At 40.1% G+C, this 20,160-nt stretch overlaps 1 protein-coding gene across 3 annotated transcripts; it reads left to right on the top strand.

The window, feature by feature from the left end:
* The first annotated feature begins 583 nt into the window (after nt 1–583).
* On the top strand, nt 584–19,448 carry lingo4b (leucine rich repeat and Ig domain containing 4b). Of its 3 annotated transcripts, none has more exons than XM_051406581.1 (3): nt 584–963; nt 16,028–16,143; nt 16,246–19,448. In XM_051406581.1, the coding sequence occupies exon 3, from the start codon at nt 16,258–16,260 to the stop codon at nt 18,070–18,072; it is 1,815 nt and encodes a 604-aa protein (XP_051262541.1). In that variant the 5' UTR covers nt 584–963; nt 16,028–16,143; nt 16,246–16,257; the 3' UTR covers nt 18,073–19,448. The 3 variants fall into 3 exon arrangements, with proteins under 3 accessions (XP_051262541.1, XP_051262543.1, XP_051262542.1); XM_051406583.1 differs by lacking the exon at nt 584–963 and adding an exon at nt 7,611–7,636; XM_051406582.1 differs by lacking the exon at nt 584–963 and adding an exon at nt 13,929–14,051.
* The last annotated feature ends 712 nt before the right edge of the window (nt 19,449–20,160 follow it).

Below are 20,160 nucleotides of genomic sequence, written 5' to 3'. Positions count from 1 at the left end.
ATATTTTCTGTCGTGCCCTCATTAAAATGCAAACATGGTTCTTTAAAAGCTGTCAGGTTTCTGATCAAACTGCTGCCAGCGCTGTCCACTAGGTGACTTTGATTATACATAATGTTTTATGAACCAAAATAGCCATACTCTATATGCAAACCATTGACAGCATGTATAGAAAACCCTTGTGCTCTGCAAAGTTAAGTAACTTCAGTTCTCAGATTAGTGCAGTGGAGTCAAGAAAGTTCTGTTTTCCCATTTTTAAAACGTATAGACTTCTTGTTCATGATTGTCGAGATTATCACTTATTATTATTTGATATATTTTACTGTCAAAAGCAGCCTCCTGTAAAAGCATCCCCTCCTTCGCACTTACATACATACACAAAAGTAGTGGACATTTGTTGACAGAAAAAAACTGTATAATGGGATTCATCTCTTATATTTATAGCGAAAAGGGAGCTCTGATAAGAAAAGTAACGACGTAATTCTTGTTTATTGCAACTGTAACATACCCATTCATCGTTACACTACTCGTTACATGGGGCTTTAGATCTGAGTGACTTTTGTTCCAGCTCAGCGGAGGGATGGAGATGCGGAGGGCGCAGAATCAGCAGATCTGCGGTCAAAGCGCATGCAGCAGCTTCTCCCCAGCATCCCCACACACAACAAGACAGACTCCGACAGAGTCGACCTAAATTATTTTAGTATCGCAATTATCCCAAAACTCCCCGAGGTATTCGGCACTCGGAAAGGGAAATTAATGAAGAAGGAGGGCGAGGTAAATTGCGCGACTCTTATGTGACAGATGTTGGAAAAGTCTGGTTTGAACGTAGACAGAAGAGGAAGAAGAGGAGGAAGAGGGAAACTGTCCTGAACAGAGATGAACACGTTTTTCAGCTGGAGACGGACGATGAGCGATAAAGAGGGGGGAGCTTTGATGCGATGTTTCCTTCCCTGAAAGCTTCAGCTGGTGAGTTTCCTCTGTAATTCACCATTTCTGATGACTTTTTTTTCAGGACAAAGAAACAAAAGACCTTGAACTACTTTTCGGGTTTTCATTAGTTTCACTTCTGTTGAACCTGAAAACAGCTAGAATATTCCTGCCTGAGTATCTGTTGTACCATGTGGTTATTTATAGCATGAACAGAGTTTAGATTTGAGTCTTAATTTGATGTGTGTCCCTCCTATAGATGCCACCCTGATTTCTATTATATTCCTATACAGGTTTGTAGTGTGTATGGCACCTGATAATGACTCAGTACTGACGTTATGCTGTTCATTAGACTATTATGGCATCGCTATAATAATAATCCTCAAATGTCCCTATTGGTGCTGCTTTAAGTGGCAGTGGCATTTTTTGTATTTGTCTTTTATTCTTTTGTAAACCATCATCTGAAATGGATCATTGGATAGCTCAGGACTTTATTATTTTCCTCAGAGTTCACCCAAAGCAGATTTAAGGTTGCACCAACAAACAAAATCTTGTAAACAAGCCAGAGAGGAAGCCTCAAGTTGCTGGTAATTGTGATTAATCTGGTGTCACATCTGAAACAAAGTTTCCTGTTTATTTGTTGTTGGCTTGTCTTGTTATTTTGATTGTTTTGCTGGTTTCGTCCTTATCCGCATAAGGTCGCCAGTAAGGATTATGACCTGCTTTGACGTTGAGATACTATTTTCTAATGTTGTCTTAGTTCAAACCAAGTCTCTGCAATGATAAATACCAACTTAGTAACTTGAGTTCTGTCTGGTTCAATGGTGAGTTTAAATACTGACCTATATTAATATTTTCATTCCGTATTATCAAATCTCTTGAGACAGTAGAAACCTAGAAAATGTGGCGTTACTACTTTACTATTCAGCCTCGTTGCTTTGCAGTTTGTGTAAATGTGCCTTTTTGTTGTTGTTTTTATGTGAGTTACACTCTGTCCATGTGAACAGTAATCCTCCGAAGAGTTTGTTCCATAAACCTAAAAAGGGCCACAGCAGACTGTGTTTTAACAGCGTTTCAGCAGGATTACAGACATCAGTAACTGCAGCCTCATTTCCCCCCTGAGACAGTGTGAGGCTGTGTGGTTTAAAGTCAAGATGCCTCACTCTCACAGTGACTCTGATCAAACTTCTGTTTGTCAAAAACTTCTCCTCGTGCTAGATTTGATTATCATCTTACCTGCAGTATAGGATGATATAAGCCAGGATCAGCATTTCATTGAGGGTGCAGGGGTGAACCATGCGGCAGCAAACTTTGTCCTATCCTCCTGTCATAATGAGGACACACATCACATTGGTTGCAATGTGGCTCAGGAGGAGCAGATCACCATCAAGGGAGAACCAAGGATTTGACACTTGGGAATCTGCCAAATGGGCAATTTAATCAGAGGGCATTTTATGCACAAGAAGTATGTCAGTCTCCTTGTTAGGGAATGATTTATCTGGACTGTTATATTGGGCAGCTGCTCCAGACCTCAATTGATTGCCTAAGGCAAAGAAGTATATGACAAGTCTTTAACTAGTTTCTTCGCTTTGCTGTCATGGCCCTCGCTGGTAGAAATATGCAGCCAAGCATCAAAGTTTTTTGTGTCTATGCAGTGCAGTTTGGCTTATACTAATGTTGAAGTTTCTTGGTATGCTGCAATAATCTGCAAACATTAAATATTAAACATTATCATGACACTTGGATTTTTAGATGTGCACCCGCTGAGTTTGTTTTTTCATGGACTAGTGGTCCTCCTCGCCCCCTGTATGTTACTAAACATTACCAGTGAGATCAGAAGATATTTCAGGATTTAAGGGAGAAAATGAGCACTGTAGCAAACTCAAGACATACAGTATAACTTTGAGTTTTTTTTAACAGATGTATGGGTTAACTTAGGTCAATGTCACAATATGTGGATGAAACTTTCAGAAATACCATGTCCATGTTATGAAAATCTTTTTAACTGCTATTTTTTAAGAACAACCCCTAATGCTCAATATTTATTTTCTAATTTGGGGGCTCTTTTGTTTTCCTAAAACTTCTACAATTAGTGTCTTACTGAAACGAAGACGACTACTAAGTACTGTCCTCACTAGAGGACTCTGGTATTGTAAACCTTCCTCTGGCAGCAGAAAACAGAACTAATTTTTGAGGAGTGGGAACATAAGTAGGTAACAAACTCAAACTTTCATACAAAGCACCAACAGTTTCAAGTGAATCAGGCTCTGAGATAATATTATTCATTAAATATCCAGTGTTTCCTGAACAGAGATATATCAGGATATAGTCAGCCTGCCTTTGAAGAGCTGCAAACCTATTTCATATTTTTGGAAAAATTATTTATGCTTAAATGTATTCCAGATCAGCATTGGCCACCATTGAATAGCTTTAAAATAATGTTTCAAAAATATCCATCTTTGAGAAGCCATATACTGCTCATGCTACACTATGTCACTGCAGCTTTGATGTCTTTCCAACTGCAGCACCTTAATAACAGGCTTAGCCAAAGATGTTGGTGAGCCGTCTGGGAGAAGACGTATCTGAGCCTGGAACAATGCATCCGCACATCTACCCACCACATTTTCAGTCTTAACGGCCGGGAGATTACAGTTATGTTCAGAACTTCTCTTGTTTTTGCAAAGGATAAATGTCTTAGTTTTCACATCTTGTCTTTCTTGACTTGTGTTGGTTGTGTTTTCATTTGAGTCCTAAGCAGACCTGCTTTGGGCGGTTTGCACATGAAAACATCTATCCAGGGCAGAATCTGTGGTGCGTAGCACTTTTGAACCCACTATGCAAACAGGCACTATTCAGGCCACACAGTCATTTGAAGTCTTTTGGTAGATAAATAGAAAGATCAGATGTTCACTGCCAGTGGAGAAGAGATGAATGCCATTGGCCCGGGGCTTGTGTCAGCAGCGGTCTTGTGTTGTCTGGCCTTGAAAAAAGCATCTTTATATTCAAGGGTTTCTTTCATGCAGCATGTTTTCTGTCACGTTAACTTTTCCGAGATGCGTTTGTCCATTCCAGTTTGATTATATTAATGTTTTCATTGTACGGAATTTCTATCTCACATGCATTTTACATCTTTTGTAAAACTATCTGCACAATCAGATTTGAAAAAAATGAGTAGGACTGAACCCCATTCCAGTCGTCTCTTTGTTCAATTGCTTCAGTTGTGGAAGGTATTATTATCTACCTGAAGTGATGGATTTATAACATTGATAGCAATGAATAACATGAGTCTGCTTGAAGACTTTGTCACCAGTGACAAAAACAAAACAAAACAGATGTGATCACTGGCTTAAGTTGAAATCTGTTGTATCCGTTTTTAATATTAATGCTTAGTTTTGTGGTTCTTGTACTGAGGCAACAAGGAAAATGACCCAAATGCAGACACAGCATAGTAAAGTACTTTGAATTGAATACTTTACTAGAATCAAAGAGTTTATCAGCTTGTCGGCAGTCCAAAAAGGAAAAGAAAAACAAATATGACAGGTCACACAGAGCAGGCAACATGCAAGTTTACAGAAGAGGGACACAATACTGACAGGCAGAAATTTATGGAGAGCTACTGTATGGCAGGGAAGGGACATAGAAGTCCTTGCAAATTAGAGATGGAGAGTATGGTATGTACACTGGCGCTAAGTTAACAAGGAACAGATGTGGCAGGAACAAACTGGGTAGGATGATTGGAAAGGAGTGGGAAACTCTAGGGACACCTGGTGGTGAGGTTAGGAATGAATAGGTCTTGAAAGGCGCAAGCGTTAGGGCAACAGTAGCCCTGTTTGGCTCAGTCCTTTATGCTTCCCATAAAAAAGCTTAGAGATGCTTAGGGATGTTTTTGCTCTACCTTTCCAATTGGTTTCCTTTCTGTGTACATGTGATGTCTGTTCCCTTTGGCTTTAGAGCTGATGAGAATTGATTTCCTTTAGGTGGCGCTCTTCTTGGTGCCCATCTGTCAAGTCATGATCTGAGTCATGGGGGCTCAAGGCAAAGCAAGGTTATTTATACACAACATGGAGGCTATTCAAATGACTTGAAATAAGACAAAGCAATAAATTTGCATTTAAAACCCCAATTAAAATAGATTATTGTGCTTCAAACAGAGTGCTTGTTGAATCATCAAACAGCATTTGAAATCCCCTCACTCCTTACCTTTTCAGTGTCAGAATTCCTCTCGTCACACTGTGATTTGCCAGGTATGTGGAGATGTAAAAGTAAGGCTGGGTTTGAAATTCTCAAGCTCTCTTCAGTTGTTTTTCACACAACTACTTCCATCACTGTTCACGTGTACAATTGAGTGAATCACCACGAATGCCTTCAAGGACAAACTGTACAAAGGTGTGCCCCTCCTTTGTAAAATGAATTGTGTCAAGACTACAAAGCTATGCAAAATATGCTGAATTTTTGAGTAGAGAGAGATCAGGAAAGTAGCGTTATGAAGCCAGGAGAGGCTTTGACAACAGACCTTGTACCCCACCAATGTCACCATTTGGAGCAGGTATAAACACATCAGCCTAGCCCGATCTAGTTCTTCTCAAGCACTCTGAACCCCTGGACAACCTACCCAGTTCTTCCTCTGTTTATTCCAGACAAATTGCTGCTCCTGGAAAGATCAATTCCTGTCCAGCAGTGGACAATATCAAATGTAAAAGCCGCCATTAAACCGGCTATATGTTCAATAATAATTCCATTTCCATGTGTCCATTTTCTATACCCATTTAGTCAAGGTTGTGGAAGCTGGAGCCTATTTAGCATGCAATAGGATTGGGGCAGGGTCCTTGGAGAAGTGGTCAGTCCTTCACTGAGCTCCAATGATGAATGATCAAAAGAATAACTAAAAGTAATTGATGTGATGATGTCACAGTTATGCAATCAGGGAAGCAGCCAAAGGATCAGGTTAAAGCATCTCTATTGCCACACCAACGGCTCCTGCTGGCTGGTCAAAGTGCTTGTGCTGTAGCGTATCCCTCCACATGCATCTCTCTGTGAAGGGACCAAACTCCAAGACTATGAAACAACGACGGCATTGGTAATTTGAAACGATCAGTGTTCAAGCATTCTTGAGTGACCTCTTCCAGTTGTGAGATTGTCCTCTCTCAGTAGCAAAGGCATAAGTAGTGTGACGTTGTTCTACCACCACAAAACCTCACCAAGGGTTGTTTTGCAAGTTTTTCCTCATCCAACTTGAGGGTCTAAGAGTAGAGGGCGTTGTAAACTGTACAGATTGGAAAGCTCTTTAAAGTAATACTCCACCAATATAGCATTGCACAGCAAAAACAAATGATACAGCAGACATTGATATGTTGGCAGATATTGGCTTTTTTATTGGACAAATTCTTCTTCCTTGTCCAAATCAACATTACAGAACTTGACCACTAACACTGTATAGCAGTATAACACAGCAGTGGTATACTGATATCATGGTAAACCACAAACTTTTGCTTGTTTACGGTAATGAATTCTACTTTATTGGTTTTATGTTAAAACAAAATATAGGACATAATATTTTATGAAATTATAATAAAGTGTTTGTTCAGTCAAAAAAAACCAACATTTGTTTTTATTCATTTAAGGGTCAGTGTAACTGATGATAATAATTGTGTAATAGCGTATACCATGAAACCAGGATATTTTCTGAGACGATTATTGTACTAATCTCATACAGTTGCAACCCTATTTGGGTTTATGCAAGTAGTGGCAAACGTAGCCATGATCCATTATCCTTAAGCAGAGATGGGCAGAGGTGGGGGAGCAGTCTACCGAGCACTTTCCCTCCAAGGCAAATTCGTGTTTTTTGGCTATATAAATAAAATTGACAGTCAGGTATAAAAAGCATCAGACGTCCGTGCAGGAGTTCATGATCAGGGTTCTGTCTTCATCAGTCAATGTTCCTTCCTTGACAGGGAGTGTTTCCCAACATTAACCGATTAAATTTATTTGCCCAGACTTAGCCGTACCTTAACCATATCAGAAAACACTATTGTCATTTCTGGAGCACTCACATGGTTTGTTTAGGAAGACACTGAGAAATGACGTGTAATTCAGTCAAGAGATCTTGTTGGTAACTTTATATAAAGGTGTAGATGGCATCCACACCAGCTAAACAGTGGTAACTCAAATTTTAGAGAAAAGGGGCAAACTCTAAATTCAATTAAAAAAAAAAAAAAAGGTTCAGCAAGTAAGGTAGTCCTTTCAAGCAAGAGGCCTCCTCTCTCCTCCTAAGTGGTATGGGACATCAACGTGTCACCCACAGCCTGTAAATGTCCCAAAAGAGGTTAAAATGCCTACTTTGCATGAAATATTATAAAGCTTTTTTTAAAATGTAGGACAGCATGATGAGTGTACAAATACAAGGCATGTCTGTGATAAAACTGATGGTAATGTGTTGCATGTGTAACTTACGCAGTGAAAATAATAATAAAGAAATATACCAAAACACACCTTTAAATACTGGTTGCTCAAAGAAACAGCAATGGACATTTTAATGGCTGTAGAAACTCAAATCTGTGACTTGGCAGTTACAGGAAGCGTCCAATCCCTTCCCCTCCCACACATGTACAGCACAGGCACCCTTTTTTACCTTTGCACCACTCTGCTTGGCACAGGTTCAGTTGGAAACCAGGTGGGATTGTGGATCGGCTCTGTCAGATTAGCGTGCGGCCCGGTAAGTGTGCCAAAGAGGAAAAGCTCCACCTGCACACTAGTGAGGGGAAGATTATGGAGTTGATCGCTTTTCTGTGAAATATTACGACAGCGATTTCTTTCCTCTTTTGTTTTTAAGCTTACCTCATTTTCTCTTAATCTGCAGAACTGAAAACTTGTAGAGCCACGAAAGCCTGTGTATAGCTATCGCTGACAATTGCACAACAGAAAAAGGCGATTTGGAAACATTTCTTGGCATTTTCATGGCATTTACTAATACATTTAAGTATAGTAACTGATTTTTTTCCTCTACATTACACCTTTCTCTTTGTCCTTGTTTTCCTCCTTTTCTCTCCTCTCAATTTTCTTGTTCTCTCTTTTATCTCCACATTGGTTTCTTGCCTTCTCTTTTGTCCTTGTTATTTCCCCCTATTGATTTACCCATTCTATTTCTCATTAATGCTTTCTTTCTCTCATTTTCTCCCCTTTGCCTTCTTTTCCTCCTTTTCCACCTTCTAGCCATTGCTCATACTTTCTCTCCTTATCTCTCTTTCCCTCCTTTTCTCCATTTGTCATTCTATATGTCCTTTTTCAAGTTCTTGAATTCTCTTCCTGTTTCTCTTCTACTGTACGCCCTCTACTTTTTCTTTCCCTACCATACTGCGGGACTTTCAGTTTTGAGAGTCCCTCTATAACAGCCACATGAGGCCACATATGATATTGATATCGCTCAACAACAGTCCCCTGTCCCACATTTTATGAAGAGTTGATTGCAGTTGAAGTCAGTATGTATGTTGCCCTGATGTAGTTTGATCGGTGTTTGACCTGTTCCAGGTTAAGAGTCCTTTGTCTCCCGTCAGTCAGCTCCTCTTTAATGCATGACCTCCCCACATCCCTCTGATGTACGTCGATGGATCCGACGCATCATCTCTGTTAGCTGAGACGACCTAATTTGTCACATCACATAGGCGCTGCACTGAGACTAATTCCCTTCCCTCATTTATTTGTGCTATTATTAATATTGCAGACGGCGCACTTTGCGTGACGTTGCACAGAGTCTTAACTCTCTCCTCGTCAGAATGAGGAATTACAGCAGAGTGCTTTACCCAACACGCAGTCTGGAACAAGACCGATGTCAGTGAATCTGTCACTGTGACCCACTTCTACCACACATTACATGGGTGTAAATACTCAAAAACACCGATACTTAATGCGCCTGTCCCTCTGTGTCTGTCTGCCTTTCTCTCGCAAACATAGTTTGCATGCTTTTTCCCACATTTGATACAAGTAAATACAAAATTGCATGACAAGGAAAAGAGCAGGCAATTATAGAAAACAGAAAGAAAAACAATGATTAATAACAATATTTCATTACAGGTAAAATCTATGTGAGTGATATTAAAATGCATACAGCAACAGGTAATAGCAACAAAAGAAAATGAAAGAAAGAAGAAAAAAGAAACCACCCATACTCCAAAAGAAATTGACAAACCTTGCATCTACCTCCCACACACGCACACAGATAAACACGAACCCTGCAACTAACCAAAATCCAGAGAAAATATAAATAGGTCACTTTTGTTGATACTTAATGACAGACCTCATGTCATCAGGCAGTTTGTTCTTGAGTAAAAACTTTACCTTTTCAAAATAGGGTGCATAAGAACAAGCGCAATCCATAACACTCAGATGAAATAAATCTGTTTCAGTGTGTAGGCACAGAGGCAAACAATTAATATAATCCTATTTGTCACAGACACAAGCTCGAAGCCATACTCTCACACTTTTCTTTATCTCTCCCCCCACATGCCAATTTCAACTATGCAACCAGGCAAACACACCCTTCCTTGGTGATATTAGTATTCATGGGTCTGTATTTTTGCTCAGAGCCTTTTGAAAAAATAGCAAATTAAAAACGCCTCCCTGACCTCCACACAGTCGGTAAAATATTCTGCAATGAGCGCAAATATTATGTAATGTAGACATGAATTACATGAACATGACATTCCTTCACCACAAACTGGATTATGTGATAACAACACATGCTCAATTTTCACCTGTCCACCATTGTGTCACCAACTTTAGCTAATATTCAAGCTAAGAATAAGCATGTGGGAATTTACCTGTATGATTATCTTGGCCCATATGATCCTGGTACATACTGTATTACAAAGATATGTGTAAACAATGTTCGAAATGCTGCAACAAAAATCAATGTTCACTTTTTTCCACCCAACTTTTGTGACTAAATATATTTTTTTCAATCCATTAAAGTTTGTTTTAGAAGCTTATGCCCATTATTGATTATTGTAAAATTAATATTAATAAAATATAATTCTGGTAAATTATGTTGAAGTAGATATATAAGAGATTTAAAACATTATATAGCAGCAAACAACTATTTGCTAGGTGAAGATACTATTTTGGGTTCATGGTATCCTGAGCAGAGAAATCACAGGCTGTCTGTGTCGATCTGCTCCATGTGCAGCTGAGTAGAGCAACTGAAACTGCCGTCAGTAAAGGATTTATTTAAACCAAACAAGTGTTTGTCATCGTTGGAACATTGGAAAGACATACAAGTAAAATGACCATGTTCGTCCATGTAGTATGGTGAGCAATAGCAATATTACGGCTGTTTCTGGTTAAACAAAAGGTCTTGCTCTGAAGGTATCAGAAGGATACAATTAAATGAAATAAACATATTTTCACATATGTTAAGTTGATCTTTGTTCAGTCTGCGCTGTTATATTCCATGGTGTGCTGCTAACTGAAAAATGTCACACCATGTCCTACAAGCGCTTTATTTCTCTTTTCAAACAAGTACGCATAGCGTCAGTTGTCAGACATAAGCCATTACTTTACGTTCATATTTCAACACCTGCTGACTAAGTGGCAGCTCTGCACACTCACTTCTGTTTGTCCGTCATTGTAGCTTGCATTAGGTATCTCTCTGGCATGGATTTAGATATGGTGATATGAGTTTGGAATTGAGCCTGGGTTGTTACATTTCAAAATTTAACTTATTACTTTTGGATTTGTGAAAGACGCCTCTTGTAGTGGGAAAAGTTTTCTCTCTCCCCTCCCTTGCATTTTAAACATAGATGCGGTCCCTAACATGATCTTGTTTACCAGCCCTTTCCCCAGTCAACCCAAAGGGAAAAGACCAGAGGACTTTTGTTTTCCAGCTATGCAGCCGACAGCTGTTCTGCCAGCAAACCTTTTAATATTTGCTGCTTGCATGCAGGAGGTCTCAGGGGCCGTCACACTGCAGCAGGTGCCAGAAGCTCATAAAAAAAGAAACACACACACACACCAACTCCACCACCACCACACATTCAAACACACTTTTAACAATTCGAGCACAGAAAACACACAAAAGTGCAAAGACACAAGCTCACGGTCTGTGATCCTGCGCTGTTGTTCTGTTCCAGACGCTTTAATTGGGGATTTAAGCCAGGCTCTTGTCTTTCTCTCTGTGACGAGCTAAAAATAGCTCTTTGACAAGTGTCAGAAAACCCGGCCGGGATCAGACTGTGCATTCTCTGTCAGATGGACTGCTTGGCACAGGGATTCATGCTTAGGGCCTCCAAAATCAGAAGGAAACAAAGAGCGGCCAATGTGAGGTCAAGTTCCTGTTTAATGTACCTGTTGCAAAGGAAGTTTTTGCCTAAAATCTTAATCTCCGTAATTGCACATTTTCTGTGACAGTTCTCACATTCTGCTGCAGGTCTCTGAGTAACAGGCAGAGATTGAGTGTTGAAGAGCAGCAGATAACGTAATACTTAAAAGACCCAAGCTCGAGAGAGAGAGAGAGTTCCTCTTCAAAGCTAATGAAGCTATAATGCAGGCGAGAAGATGAGTTCAAGTCAATTGAGAATCATAGCCTCTTCTTTGCTTCTGGCCTTGTTACAGCAAGATAATGAAATATGTCGCTGTTCACTGTAGCACTTTGTTGGATGTGATCCTGGACAGAAATGCTCACGTAGCAGTTTGGTGAATGAGATGAACACTTAAAATGTTCCATCAGAGCTGAGTTACAGATTTATGCATTTTCTGGTGAGCATTATAATCACACCTCACAGATTGATAAAAACACTTTAGTGACCATTATCCACGCCGAAAAACATTGATGTGGTTTTCAATAAAATCGTTTTTTTTCCACGGTTTTTAATTTCACTAGTAGTTTGATTAACATAATGCTTTTTATAATCATGAGGGAAACATAAAGCAACTGTGGAGAGCTAAGTAATGACTAAATCTGCAGCTGTGTGCGATCGGTAAAGAAAGTACTAATTTTAACACAGGGTGGCAACTGTCCACAGATTGATGTAAGGCGATAAGGGCCCGAGCTGAGAGACTTGATGAGTTTTGTCTGATGACAGAGGAGAGGGAGCAAAGCACAGTCAAGGAAGTTGAGAATTATGCGATAGTGGGAGTTCACCCAAAAAGATGCCTGGACTCTGCCAGGGGATTGTCTGAAGAGAGGTTACGTCCGATTGGCTTCGATATTGTTTGCATTTTGGCATTGTGAGGGTTTATCAGGTAAGAGTTGGCTCCTGCTTGGCTTTAGGGGAGTGGATGTTTTTGAGTAATGTAAAAAGTTTTTTGGTTTTTTTCAGGAACATCAAATCGAAGATTCGTGTTCCAGACTATGTAAGCCAATCTGAGAAACAACCAGATGGACAGATTTCCCTCCGTAACCAAACAACATTTTTATTAAACTCAATTCAAAAGAAATGATTAATAGACATGGTCAGAAATGACTGCAAGGAAGTTGGGTTTGATTACCAAAAGCTCAGATATTACAGTAAGGCTATGCAAATTAACACAGTTATCATGTAATGAATCAGACAAATTATAATCATGATAATTCAGTGTTGTGGGAAAAGCTAATATCTCCAACTCTATCAAAATAATTAATTAATAATAAAATAATTTTACAGTTATCAGCCAGGAATTATGAATTTATATAGTAAAAATATCAGCAATTAGTAGTAATTAAAGGCCAGCTTTCTGCTTTTCATTTCTGAGACATTCTGGGCTTATTTCTGTCTAAATTTGGACTCATGTCCAGCCTGTAATTTACAGGGTTATTCAAAATGTATGAGCATGACTAAAATTAGGAAACTACAGAACAAAGACTAGAGAACTAGAGGGGCTTTCCTAGTAATGGTATTTTTCCTGAAAACATTATGGTTATAAAAATAGATTCCTGTTTTTGACATGAAGCAGTTCTGTATTATATTCCTGAAAGTATCACTGGCTTGAAGTGTTTTGAGTTTTCTGGAATTTCAGACCACTGCAGTCTTTAAGTGACTGCTGTCTGCTCTAATTTAAAACAGCATCATTAATAGAAGCAACCAGTGGCTGTGCGTAATAGAAAATTGTTAGCATAATTAACACTGCAACATGACACTCATGTGACTACGCTCCACGCAGGGCGACAAATAGATGTCGAAATTACAAATGCATTTATTCCCTCACTTTCTAATTTGACGTTTGGGGTCAGTACTGGCCGTGACCCCGGGGTTGTGACCTTTGGCTGGAGTGTAGCTTTATGATGTGTGCAGAGACACAGAGGAGTAGTGTTCTGAACCCTGATTGGCTGGAATGGCTCAGCAACTGACTGCCCACCCGCCTAAGATATCACACACCTGCCAGTCTATGTCTCTCACAAGGTGGCTCATGGGGGGATCAACACATTTAAATTGTGAGCCCCTCCCATGTATTACACAATGATAGGAGACTAAGGAGACTGATATGCATTTTTGATGGATAAAAGCAGATATTTATTGCCGATACTCCCGATATAACTGCCGATATAATCTTGTTTACATTTGCATCAAAGGAAGAGGGAGGTTGAAAAAGAGCAGTAATACCATCATGGGACAATAACACTCCACAATACACAACCCCAGATGAATAATCTTTAAAAATAAATCATAGTTGTTAAGGTACCGCCACCTTATCATCTTAGAAAAACTCAACGTTAACTCAATTTAATAGCCTGATGTAGTACATTTGGCCATTAAATCAAGAACTAACTTGCATAAACTACAAAAATTAAAACATGAAGGAATTTAATACAGAATTTTAGACTTGGATTGTTTCACTAAAGCTGTTATTAAGAAAACCTCCCCCGATCAATGGCAACATTTAATAAACTGCCAGTATCGGAGTCTGATGCGTCTGCACTCTGATATATCGGTCTAACAGGAATCAGGAATCCAGTGAGTCTAAGAGCACAAGTGTTGGGTTGGGAGTCAGCGCTCCCAGCCAGCCAGTATAAGAGCTGTTTGCATGAAGAGCAGAGATGAGACAGAGACTGTGTAGCTCTGGGACTGTCGCCAACTCTGCCACTCAGAGAAGAGGCAGCAGCGAGTCCACACTCTGGAAACTGTCTGATGGTGGAGAGCGAGAAGCTGCTACTGCTGCAGGTTAGACTGAGTCTGGCATTTGGATTATCTTAACTGTATTTTGGAAGAATATATAATATCTCTGCTGGTTATGAAACATAACTTTGTCCTATTTGAGTGCAGCATATGTTTTGATCTCTGAGTTTTCTGTGCAGTTGTGGAACATTGTGCGTGCTGTGTTAAGAATTAGAGTTGATTTTTTACATTAGTTCGCTTTGTTGAGAGTACTGCATCTGTTCTTAGCGGTGGTTGTTGGAGAGGGAAATACATAATTTACATCACATACTTTCCCAGCACTGGTGTATTCAACTGGCAAGGCCAGACACTGGCAGAATAATGTAATTATGTAATATTTCACCATGCAGCATTTTACATCACTGAGCCATTTATTGGACTCCTTTCCTCAACAGTGTGCAGTAGCTTTTAGTCTTTACTCTGTGTTATAATCAATAACTTATATATATATATATATATATATATATATATATATATATATATATATATATATATATTATTGTTTATTTTAAAATGTCTGGTTTGATCAGTTCCTTGACATTCATGATTTCGGATTTAATCTGGTTTGAGCTTATTTTGTTCAGTATCGACTATTATGTTCCATGTACCCTTTTTCATGGTTCTAACCCTTGAATTGTGATTTATTTTTATCTCCGTTATTCAAACCGTTACAATTGGTATGAATTTAAGTCTTTAACTCTAAACATAAGGGAAATTACTACTGCAGATTATCTTTTTTTAAGGCAATTCCTACATGATTTCCTAGCAGTAATTGGAGCAGGTTAATCATCATTTTGGAAAGTTCTTAAGTAAAACACTTAATGTCATTAATTTAAATATATAGATTATTTTGGTAGTTTTGGAAAATATCTTGTCAAAACTAAATCTTATATGGATTTATTTAAATTTAAGGAGTTGTTTCTCTATACAGAATAGTTCCAAAACACAAAGGACTTTACACTCTTTACAGCGGACTGTACTTCTAGATTTTTCTATTTGGATATACCTACCATCTTTACCCTGTGTCTACATTTCGTGATACTCTTTATTGTATTTGTTTATTTTGCATATAAACAAATTTTATTCTGAAAAATCTATATTGCCCTCACCCTGTTGCTGGCTCTGGCTACAGTTGGCGTGCCTAAATCCAGATGCCTGGCCCAGGGGGCAGAGCTCTTATCCCACAGAGGCCTCATCTGCTCTGTGAGAGACATTGTGCATGAGGCTTTTAAAAAGAATTTTTCAGGGCGGGTCATATGTGGACACTTCCATGGGTGTTAAGTTCTGTTAATGGTACTTTTACAGTCTTTGGGAGGATAAAATGTCCTGAGTCAAAAGTGAGATGTATTCTTTGCTAATCAGTTAAGTAGGGATTTTGTTGTCTGCGGTACAGAGATGTAGGCCGCTCTTATCAGCTGTGACATCTGCTTCAAACTGGGCAGACTCTGCTACCCAAAATGTGTACTTTTTGTTGTGCTCGCCAGCATATCAAATGACAACTATAAAAACACGTACTAAGAGAGGACCAGATATTAAATATGGGACACTGTCAACAGTAGAAATAGTGTCACCATGTTGTTGTCCCAGTCTTCATGACACACCTGAGGACTTTTGGGGTGGGTAAGTTTAATATGGCATCCTTTGATCTAAACCTGACTCAACTCAAATACCAGGCTCAAAACTCATTAAAAACTGTTTGTCTTCACTTCATTTAAGATCCACATTGGCACCCTGGTCACGCTTCTCCATGTGACCAGCTGGTACAAAATGAATCATTTAAAACCAGGGCAGGACCGCCTGCTCAAAAAGTCGTATTTGTAGCTGTTTTTTAGTTAATCTGGTTTGTCCTGGTTTTCCTTTACCAGTTGGAGGAAAAGGCCGACGAGATGGACATTGTTTCGGCTGTTTAGAGTTCAGGAACTAGGTTAAACTTTGTTTTTCATTTTGTTAAGACTCTTTTTCTGTCTCTCTCTTATGTTCAGGCTACTCTAATAGGCATGGTATTGACTGGACCACATCTCTACAGAGGACTTAACTCAAGTCTGATTCCAACTTGACTGCCACTGGTTATGAAAATCTGCACTCTGAGACTGAAACGGTATGTCTGATGTCTGAAACTAAATGAGAAAAATTAATCCAGAACAAATAATTAATTGTGAAACATCAGAGCTAATGTCTTTATGTCTGTGTCTCTTCTCAGGCTGGGGGTAAGATGTTTATGGAGTCAGTCGTTCGATGGGGAGCGTGGAGCATCCTGCTCCAGTTTGGACTGTGTGTATCTGCAGGAAGCTGTCCTCCACGCTGTTTGTGTCGACCTGAGGCTAAAGAAGTGATCTGCTCTGGCAAACATTTGAACTCAGTGCCAGAGGGCTTTTCCAGTGATGCCAGGCGTTTGGATTTATCCCACAATAAGATTAAGACTGTGGGGCGCCGCCAGTTCTCTGGCCTCCTGCAACTTCAAGAGTTGGATCTCAGTGATAATGTAATCTCCATGATTGAGGTGGAGGCTTTCCAGGGCCTACAGAATCTCAGAACGCTTCGGATTAAGAATAATCGACTCAAGATCATCCCGGTTGGGGTGTTTTCTGGCCTGTCCAGTCTGCGTCTCCTGGATTTGAGCCAGAATGAGATTCTGGTCTTCCTGGACTATACTTTCAAAGAACTGGTAAACCTGCAAACACTGGAGGCCGAGGAGAATGACTTGGTCTTCATCTCCCAGAGGGCTTTCTTTGGTCTGCAGAATCTGCAGGAGCTCAACATAGACCGCAGCAACCTGACCTCTGTTCCCACCGAGGCATTGTCTCAACTCCAGAGCCTAACACGTCTTCGCATGTTACGTCTCACCATTTCTACACTGCCCAACAACGCTTTCCGACGACTCCACCGTTTGCGTAGCCTCCTGATTGCAAATTGGCCAGCATTGGACACTATGGCTAGCAACAGTCTGATCGGTCTTAATTTGACATCACTTGTCATCAGCAGCTGCAACCTAAGTGCTATTCCTTACTCAGCACTTCGTCACCTGGTGTATCTGCGCTTCCTAGACCTGTCCTACAACCCCATCACTGTTATCCAAGGTAATCTGCTAGGGGACCTCCTGAGACTCCAGGAGTTACACCTAGCAGGGGGGAGCCTGCTACGAATAGAGCCGGGGGCCTTTAGGGGACTGGCCTACTTTCGTATGCTTAATGTGACATCCAATCAGCTCACCACTTTGGAGGAGAGCGTCTTCCACTCTGTGGGGAATCTTCAGGTGTTGCGGTTGGATGGGAATCCCCTAGCATGTGACTGCCGGCTCATCTGGGTGGTCCGACGCCGATTGCGTTTGAACTTTGATGGACATCAACCCACTTGTTCGTCTCCTGATGCGGTGAGACAGCGTGAATTCAGAGACTTCTCAGAGAAGGAGCTCCCGAGGCTGTTCACCTGCCGCCCTGCCCGTATCATGGACCGCAGGCCTCAGGAGGCGAGAGTAGAGGAGGGTACTACAGTTCTCTTCTCCTGTAAAGCTGATGGGGATCCATTACCATCTATCACCTGGATCTCATCCCATAAAAATGTGGTTTCCCCAACAGGACGAATCAGAATTTTGGGTAATGGTACTCTAGAGGTACGTTTTGCCCAAGTTCAGGACAGTGGCACATATCAGTGCCTGGCAGGCAATGCAGCCGGCAATGACAGTCTGACTGTCGGTCTGTATGTGAAGGGGCTCCCTCGTAACCGAACCATCCCCTTCCTCGCAGAGGAGGGCTGGGCAGAGCCTTCAAATCCCCAAGCTGCCAACTCCTCAGCTCAAATGGCCAAGCCATACCCGTTTGATGCAAAGACCCTGATCATCGCAACCACCATGGGCTTTCTGTCTTTCCTCAGCTCGGTGGCCATCTGTTTTGTCTTTATGTTTTTCTGGAGCCAGAGCAAAGGTCAGATCAAGCACACAGCAACTATTGACTTTGTTCCTCGGTCTTCCATGGGTGGTGGAGGAGGAGATGGAGGTGACGGTGGCAGGTTCACCATGAAACTCATTTAGAAAGCCATGGAATAGGTCAAAGAGGTCTTCATATTGACAGTGAGATCTGCACTATGGACCCCCTATTGGGAAGCTCAAGGACAGAGACCTCTATTCAGAGGCTCCTTTAGAGGACAAATCAGAGCAAGTTTGTTTGGGCTTGTGCTAGACCTCTTCTAATTTTAGAGTGGAAAGTTACATCTCAGCACCCACTTTGCTGTGTTATCTAACTAATGAATATATCATGACCCTGGAATAGAAAGAGGTTAACAGATTGTTGGTGGAGCTGTCTCATGGTTGCTGTGCATTTGTTTTCAACAGATTTTACTTTGAATAAGCAAATGGCCACTAACCTAGCAAAGGCCATTTTTTATGTAGCATGTAATTATAAAATAGCTTAAATTTTCACTGATTTTGGGATTAACACATGAAGACAGTTTGACACATTTATCTAAGATTTCTGCATTGTCAAAACATATCAGGTGCTTGTTTGATCATCCACATTGTACAAGTGTGCTCAGCTGTATGTCTTCACTTGCCAATACAAGCCAAGTAAACATTTGCCCTTTTGACCCTCAAGTTGCTATTTCTGCTTACCCACAGAGGATCATGTCTGACTGCCAATTCAGCACTGGCTGTATGACTTTAACATGTGAATATGTCACTACAACGCTTTTGATACTTGCAATAATAATATATGGAATAGACTAGCCAAATAATTTCTGATTCTCAATTTTATGGCTACATTTTGGAGTATGTTTTGGGTATGCTGCATTGGAAATGTGATCCTGTTATGGGCACTGCTTACTTTAAATGATCATGTAGCAGTGTAAAGGGACTGAGAGCATACCATAATGTACATAGGAATGTATCCTTTCCAATTTCATACTTAAAGAAAATTGTCAGGTCCAAATTGGATCACTGTCTTTCTTTTGTAACATTATTTTATCATGTAAGTACATTAGATGACTCTTTGTTCCATCAGAATATGCTATGATTTCTCCTTTTTATATTCAAGAAACAACTTTTTTATTTTTTACCCAGATAAAACACTGAAAAATATGTGCCTCAGTAACATTCTCACCATCGACAGAGAGAATGCTCACCTGATCATTGTTATCTTGTAAATATTTAGGTCAAGGGCATTTGTGTGCACTGGGTTTATTCTATCATTTTATCTAGTTCTGGGGATTAGTGTCACTCAAATATGTCACTCTTGTAGTGTAAAAACTGTAACTGTAGATGCACTACGCACAAAGCAATGCTTTATTATGCCAGGAAAAGAGGATGTAAATGATACAAATACAGCATTGACAGGTTTGTTTATTTGCTATCTTGTTCATAAATGACCGATTCTTTTTTCATTGTACTTAAATAAATGCCTGTATTTAAACATGCATTGTATTGCCTTGAATTGTTTCATGTAAAATATTTTGGAATTTTATCAAATGGGGGGGGGGCTGATCCAATCATCTTAAAACCAATCTCTCAGTGGATCTTCATCTGAAATGAGTCCATTGTTGGGAAATTGGCAAGAGGACACATTTTCTTGCATAACCAAAGCACTTAATCTCTCTGCTTTGAGTCCATTGTGAGGACTCTGTGTTCAATTTGAGACAAAAAATGGCCTTGTTGCCCCTTTGTAAGACAACGGAGCTACAATTGGCAGTAAGCCACACAAATGCACATTTGCCTTTTTTTTTTCCTGAGTGAAGACGAAGGATTATGTGTGTGAGGAATACCATTGTGACTGTCACACGTCCCCATGCTAAAATACAAATTAATCTCTTTAGACATTTCCAGACATTCCCTGTCTCCCCTGCTGCATATCCGCCATTGCTGACTCTCCGTTTAAAACAGAATATTGCATTTGAGAGTGCTAAGCCAAATGTTAACCAATGAATGACCCTCCCTTCACCTTAGTACAGTTTAGAGACTTGCAGTGCTCAGAGTGGATTCACTCAACAGAAAATCATCTTTTCATCTAATGCAGTTGCCCAGAATAACCCACAAAAAATAAAGAAAAAAAAACAGATAATCACGTGTATGAGCAGAGATTTAAACCCTTTTGGATTACCTCTGCATGTCTCAATCTGTTATATAGGTCTG

This window comes from Dicentrarchus labrax, unplaced genomic scaffold (assembly GCF_905237075.1).
Source record: "Dicentrarchus labrax unplaced genomic scaffold, dlabrax2021, whole genome shotgun sequence".
Taxonomy (NCBI): Eukaryota; Metazoa; Chordata; class Actinopteri; family Moronidae; genus Dicentrarchus; species Dicentrarchus labrax.
This window is presented reverse-complemented; position numbering and strand designations above follow the sequence as displayed.

Coding starts and splice junctions, on each gene's coding strand:
- lingo4b (XM_051406581.1), top strand. CDS start 16,258: ATGTTTATGGAGTCAGTCGTTCGATGGGGAGCGTGGAGCATCCTGCTC.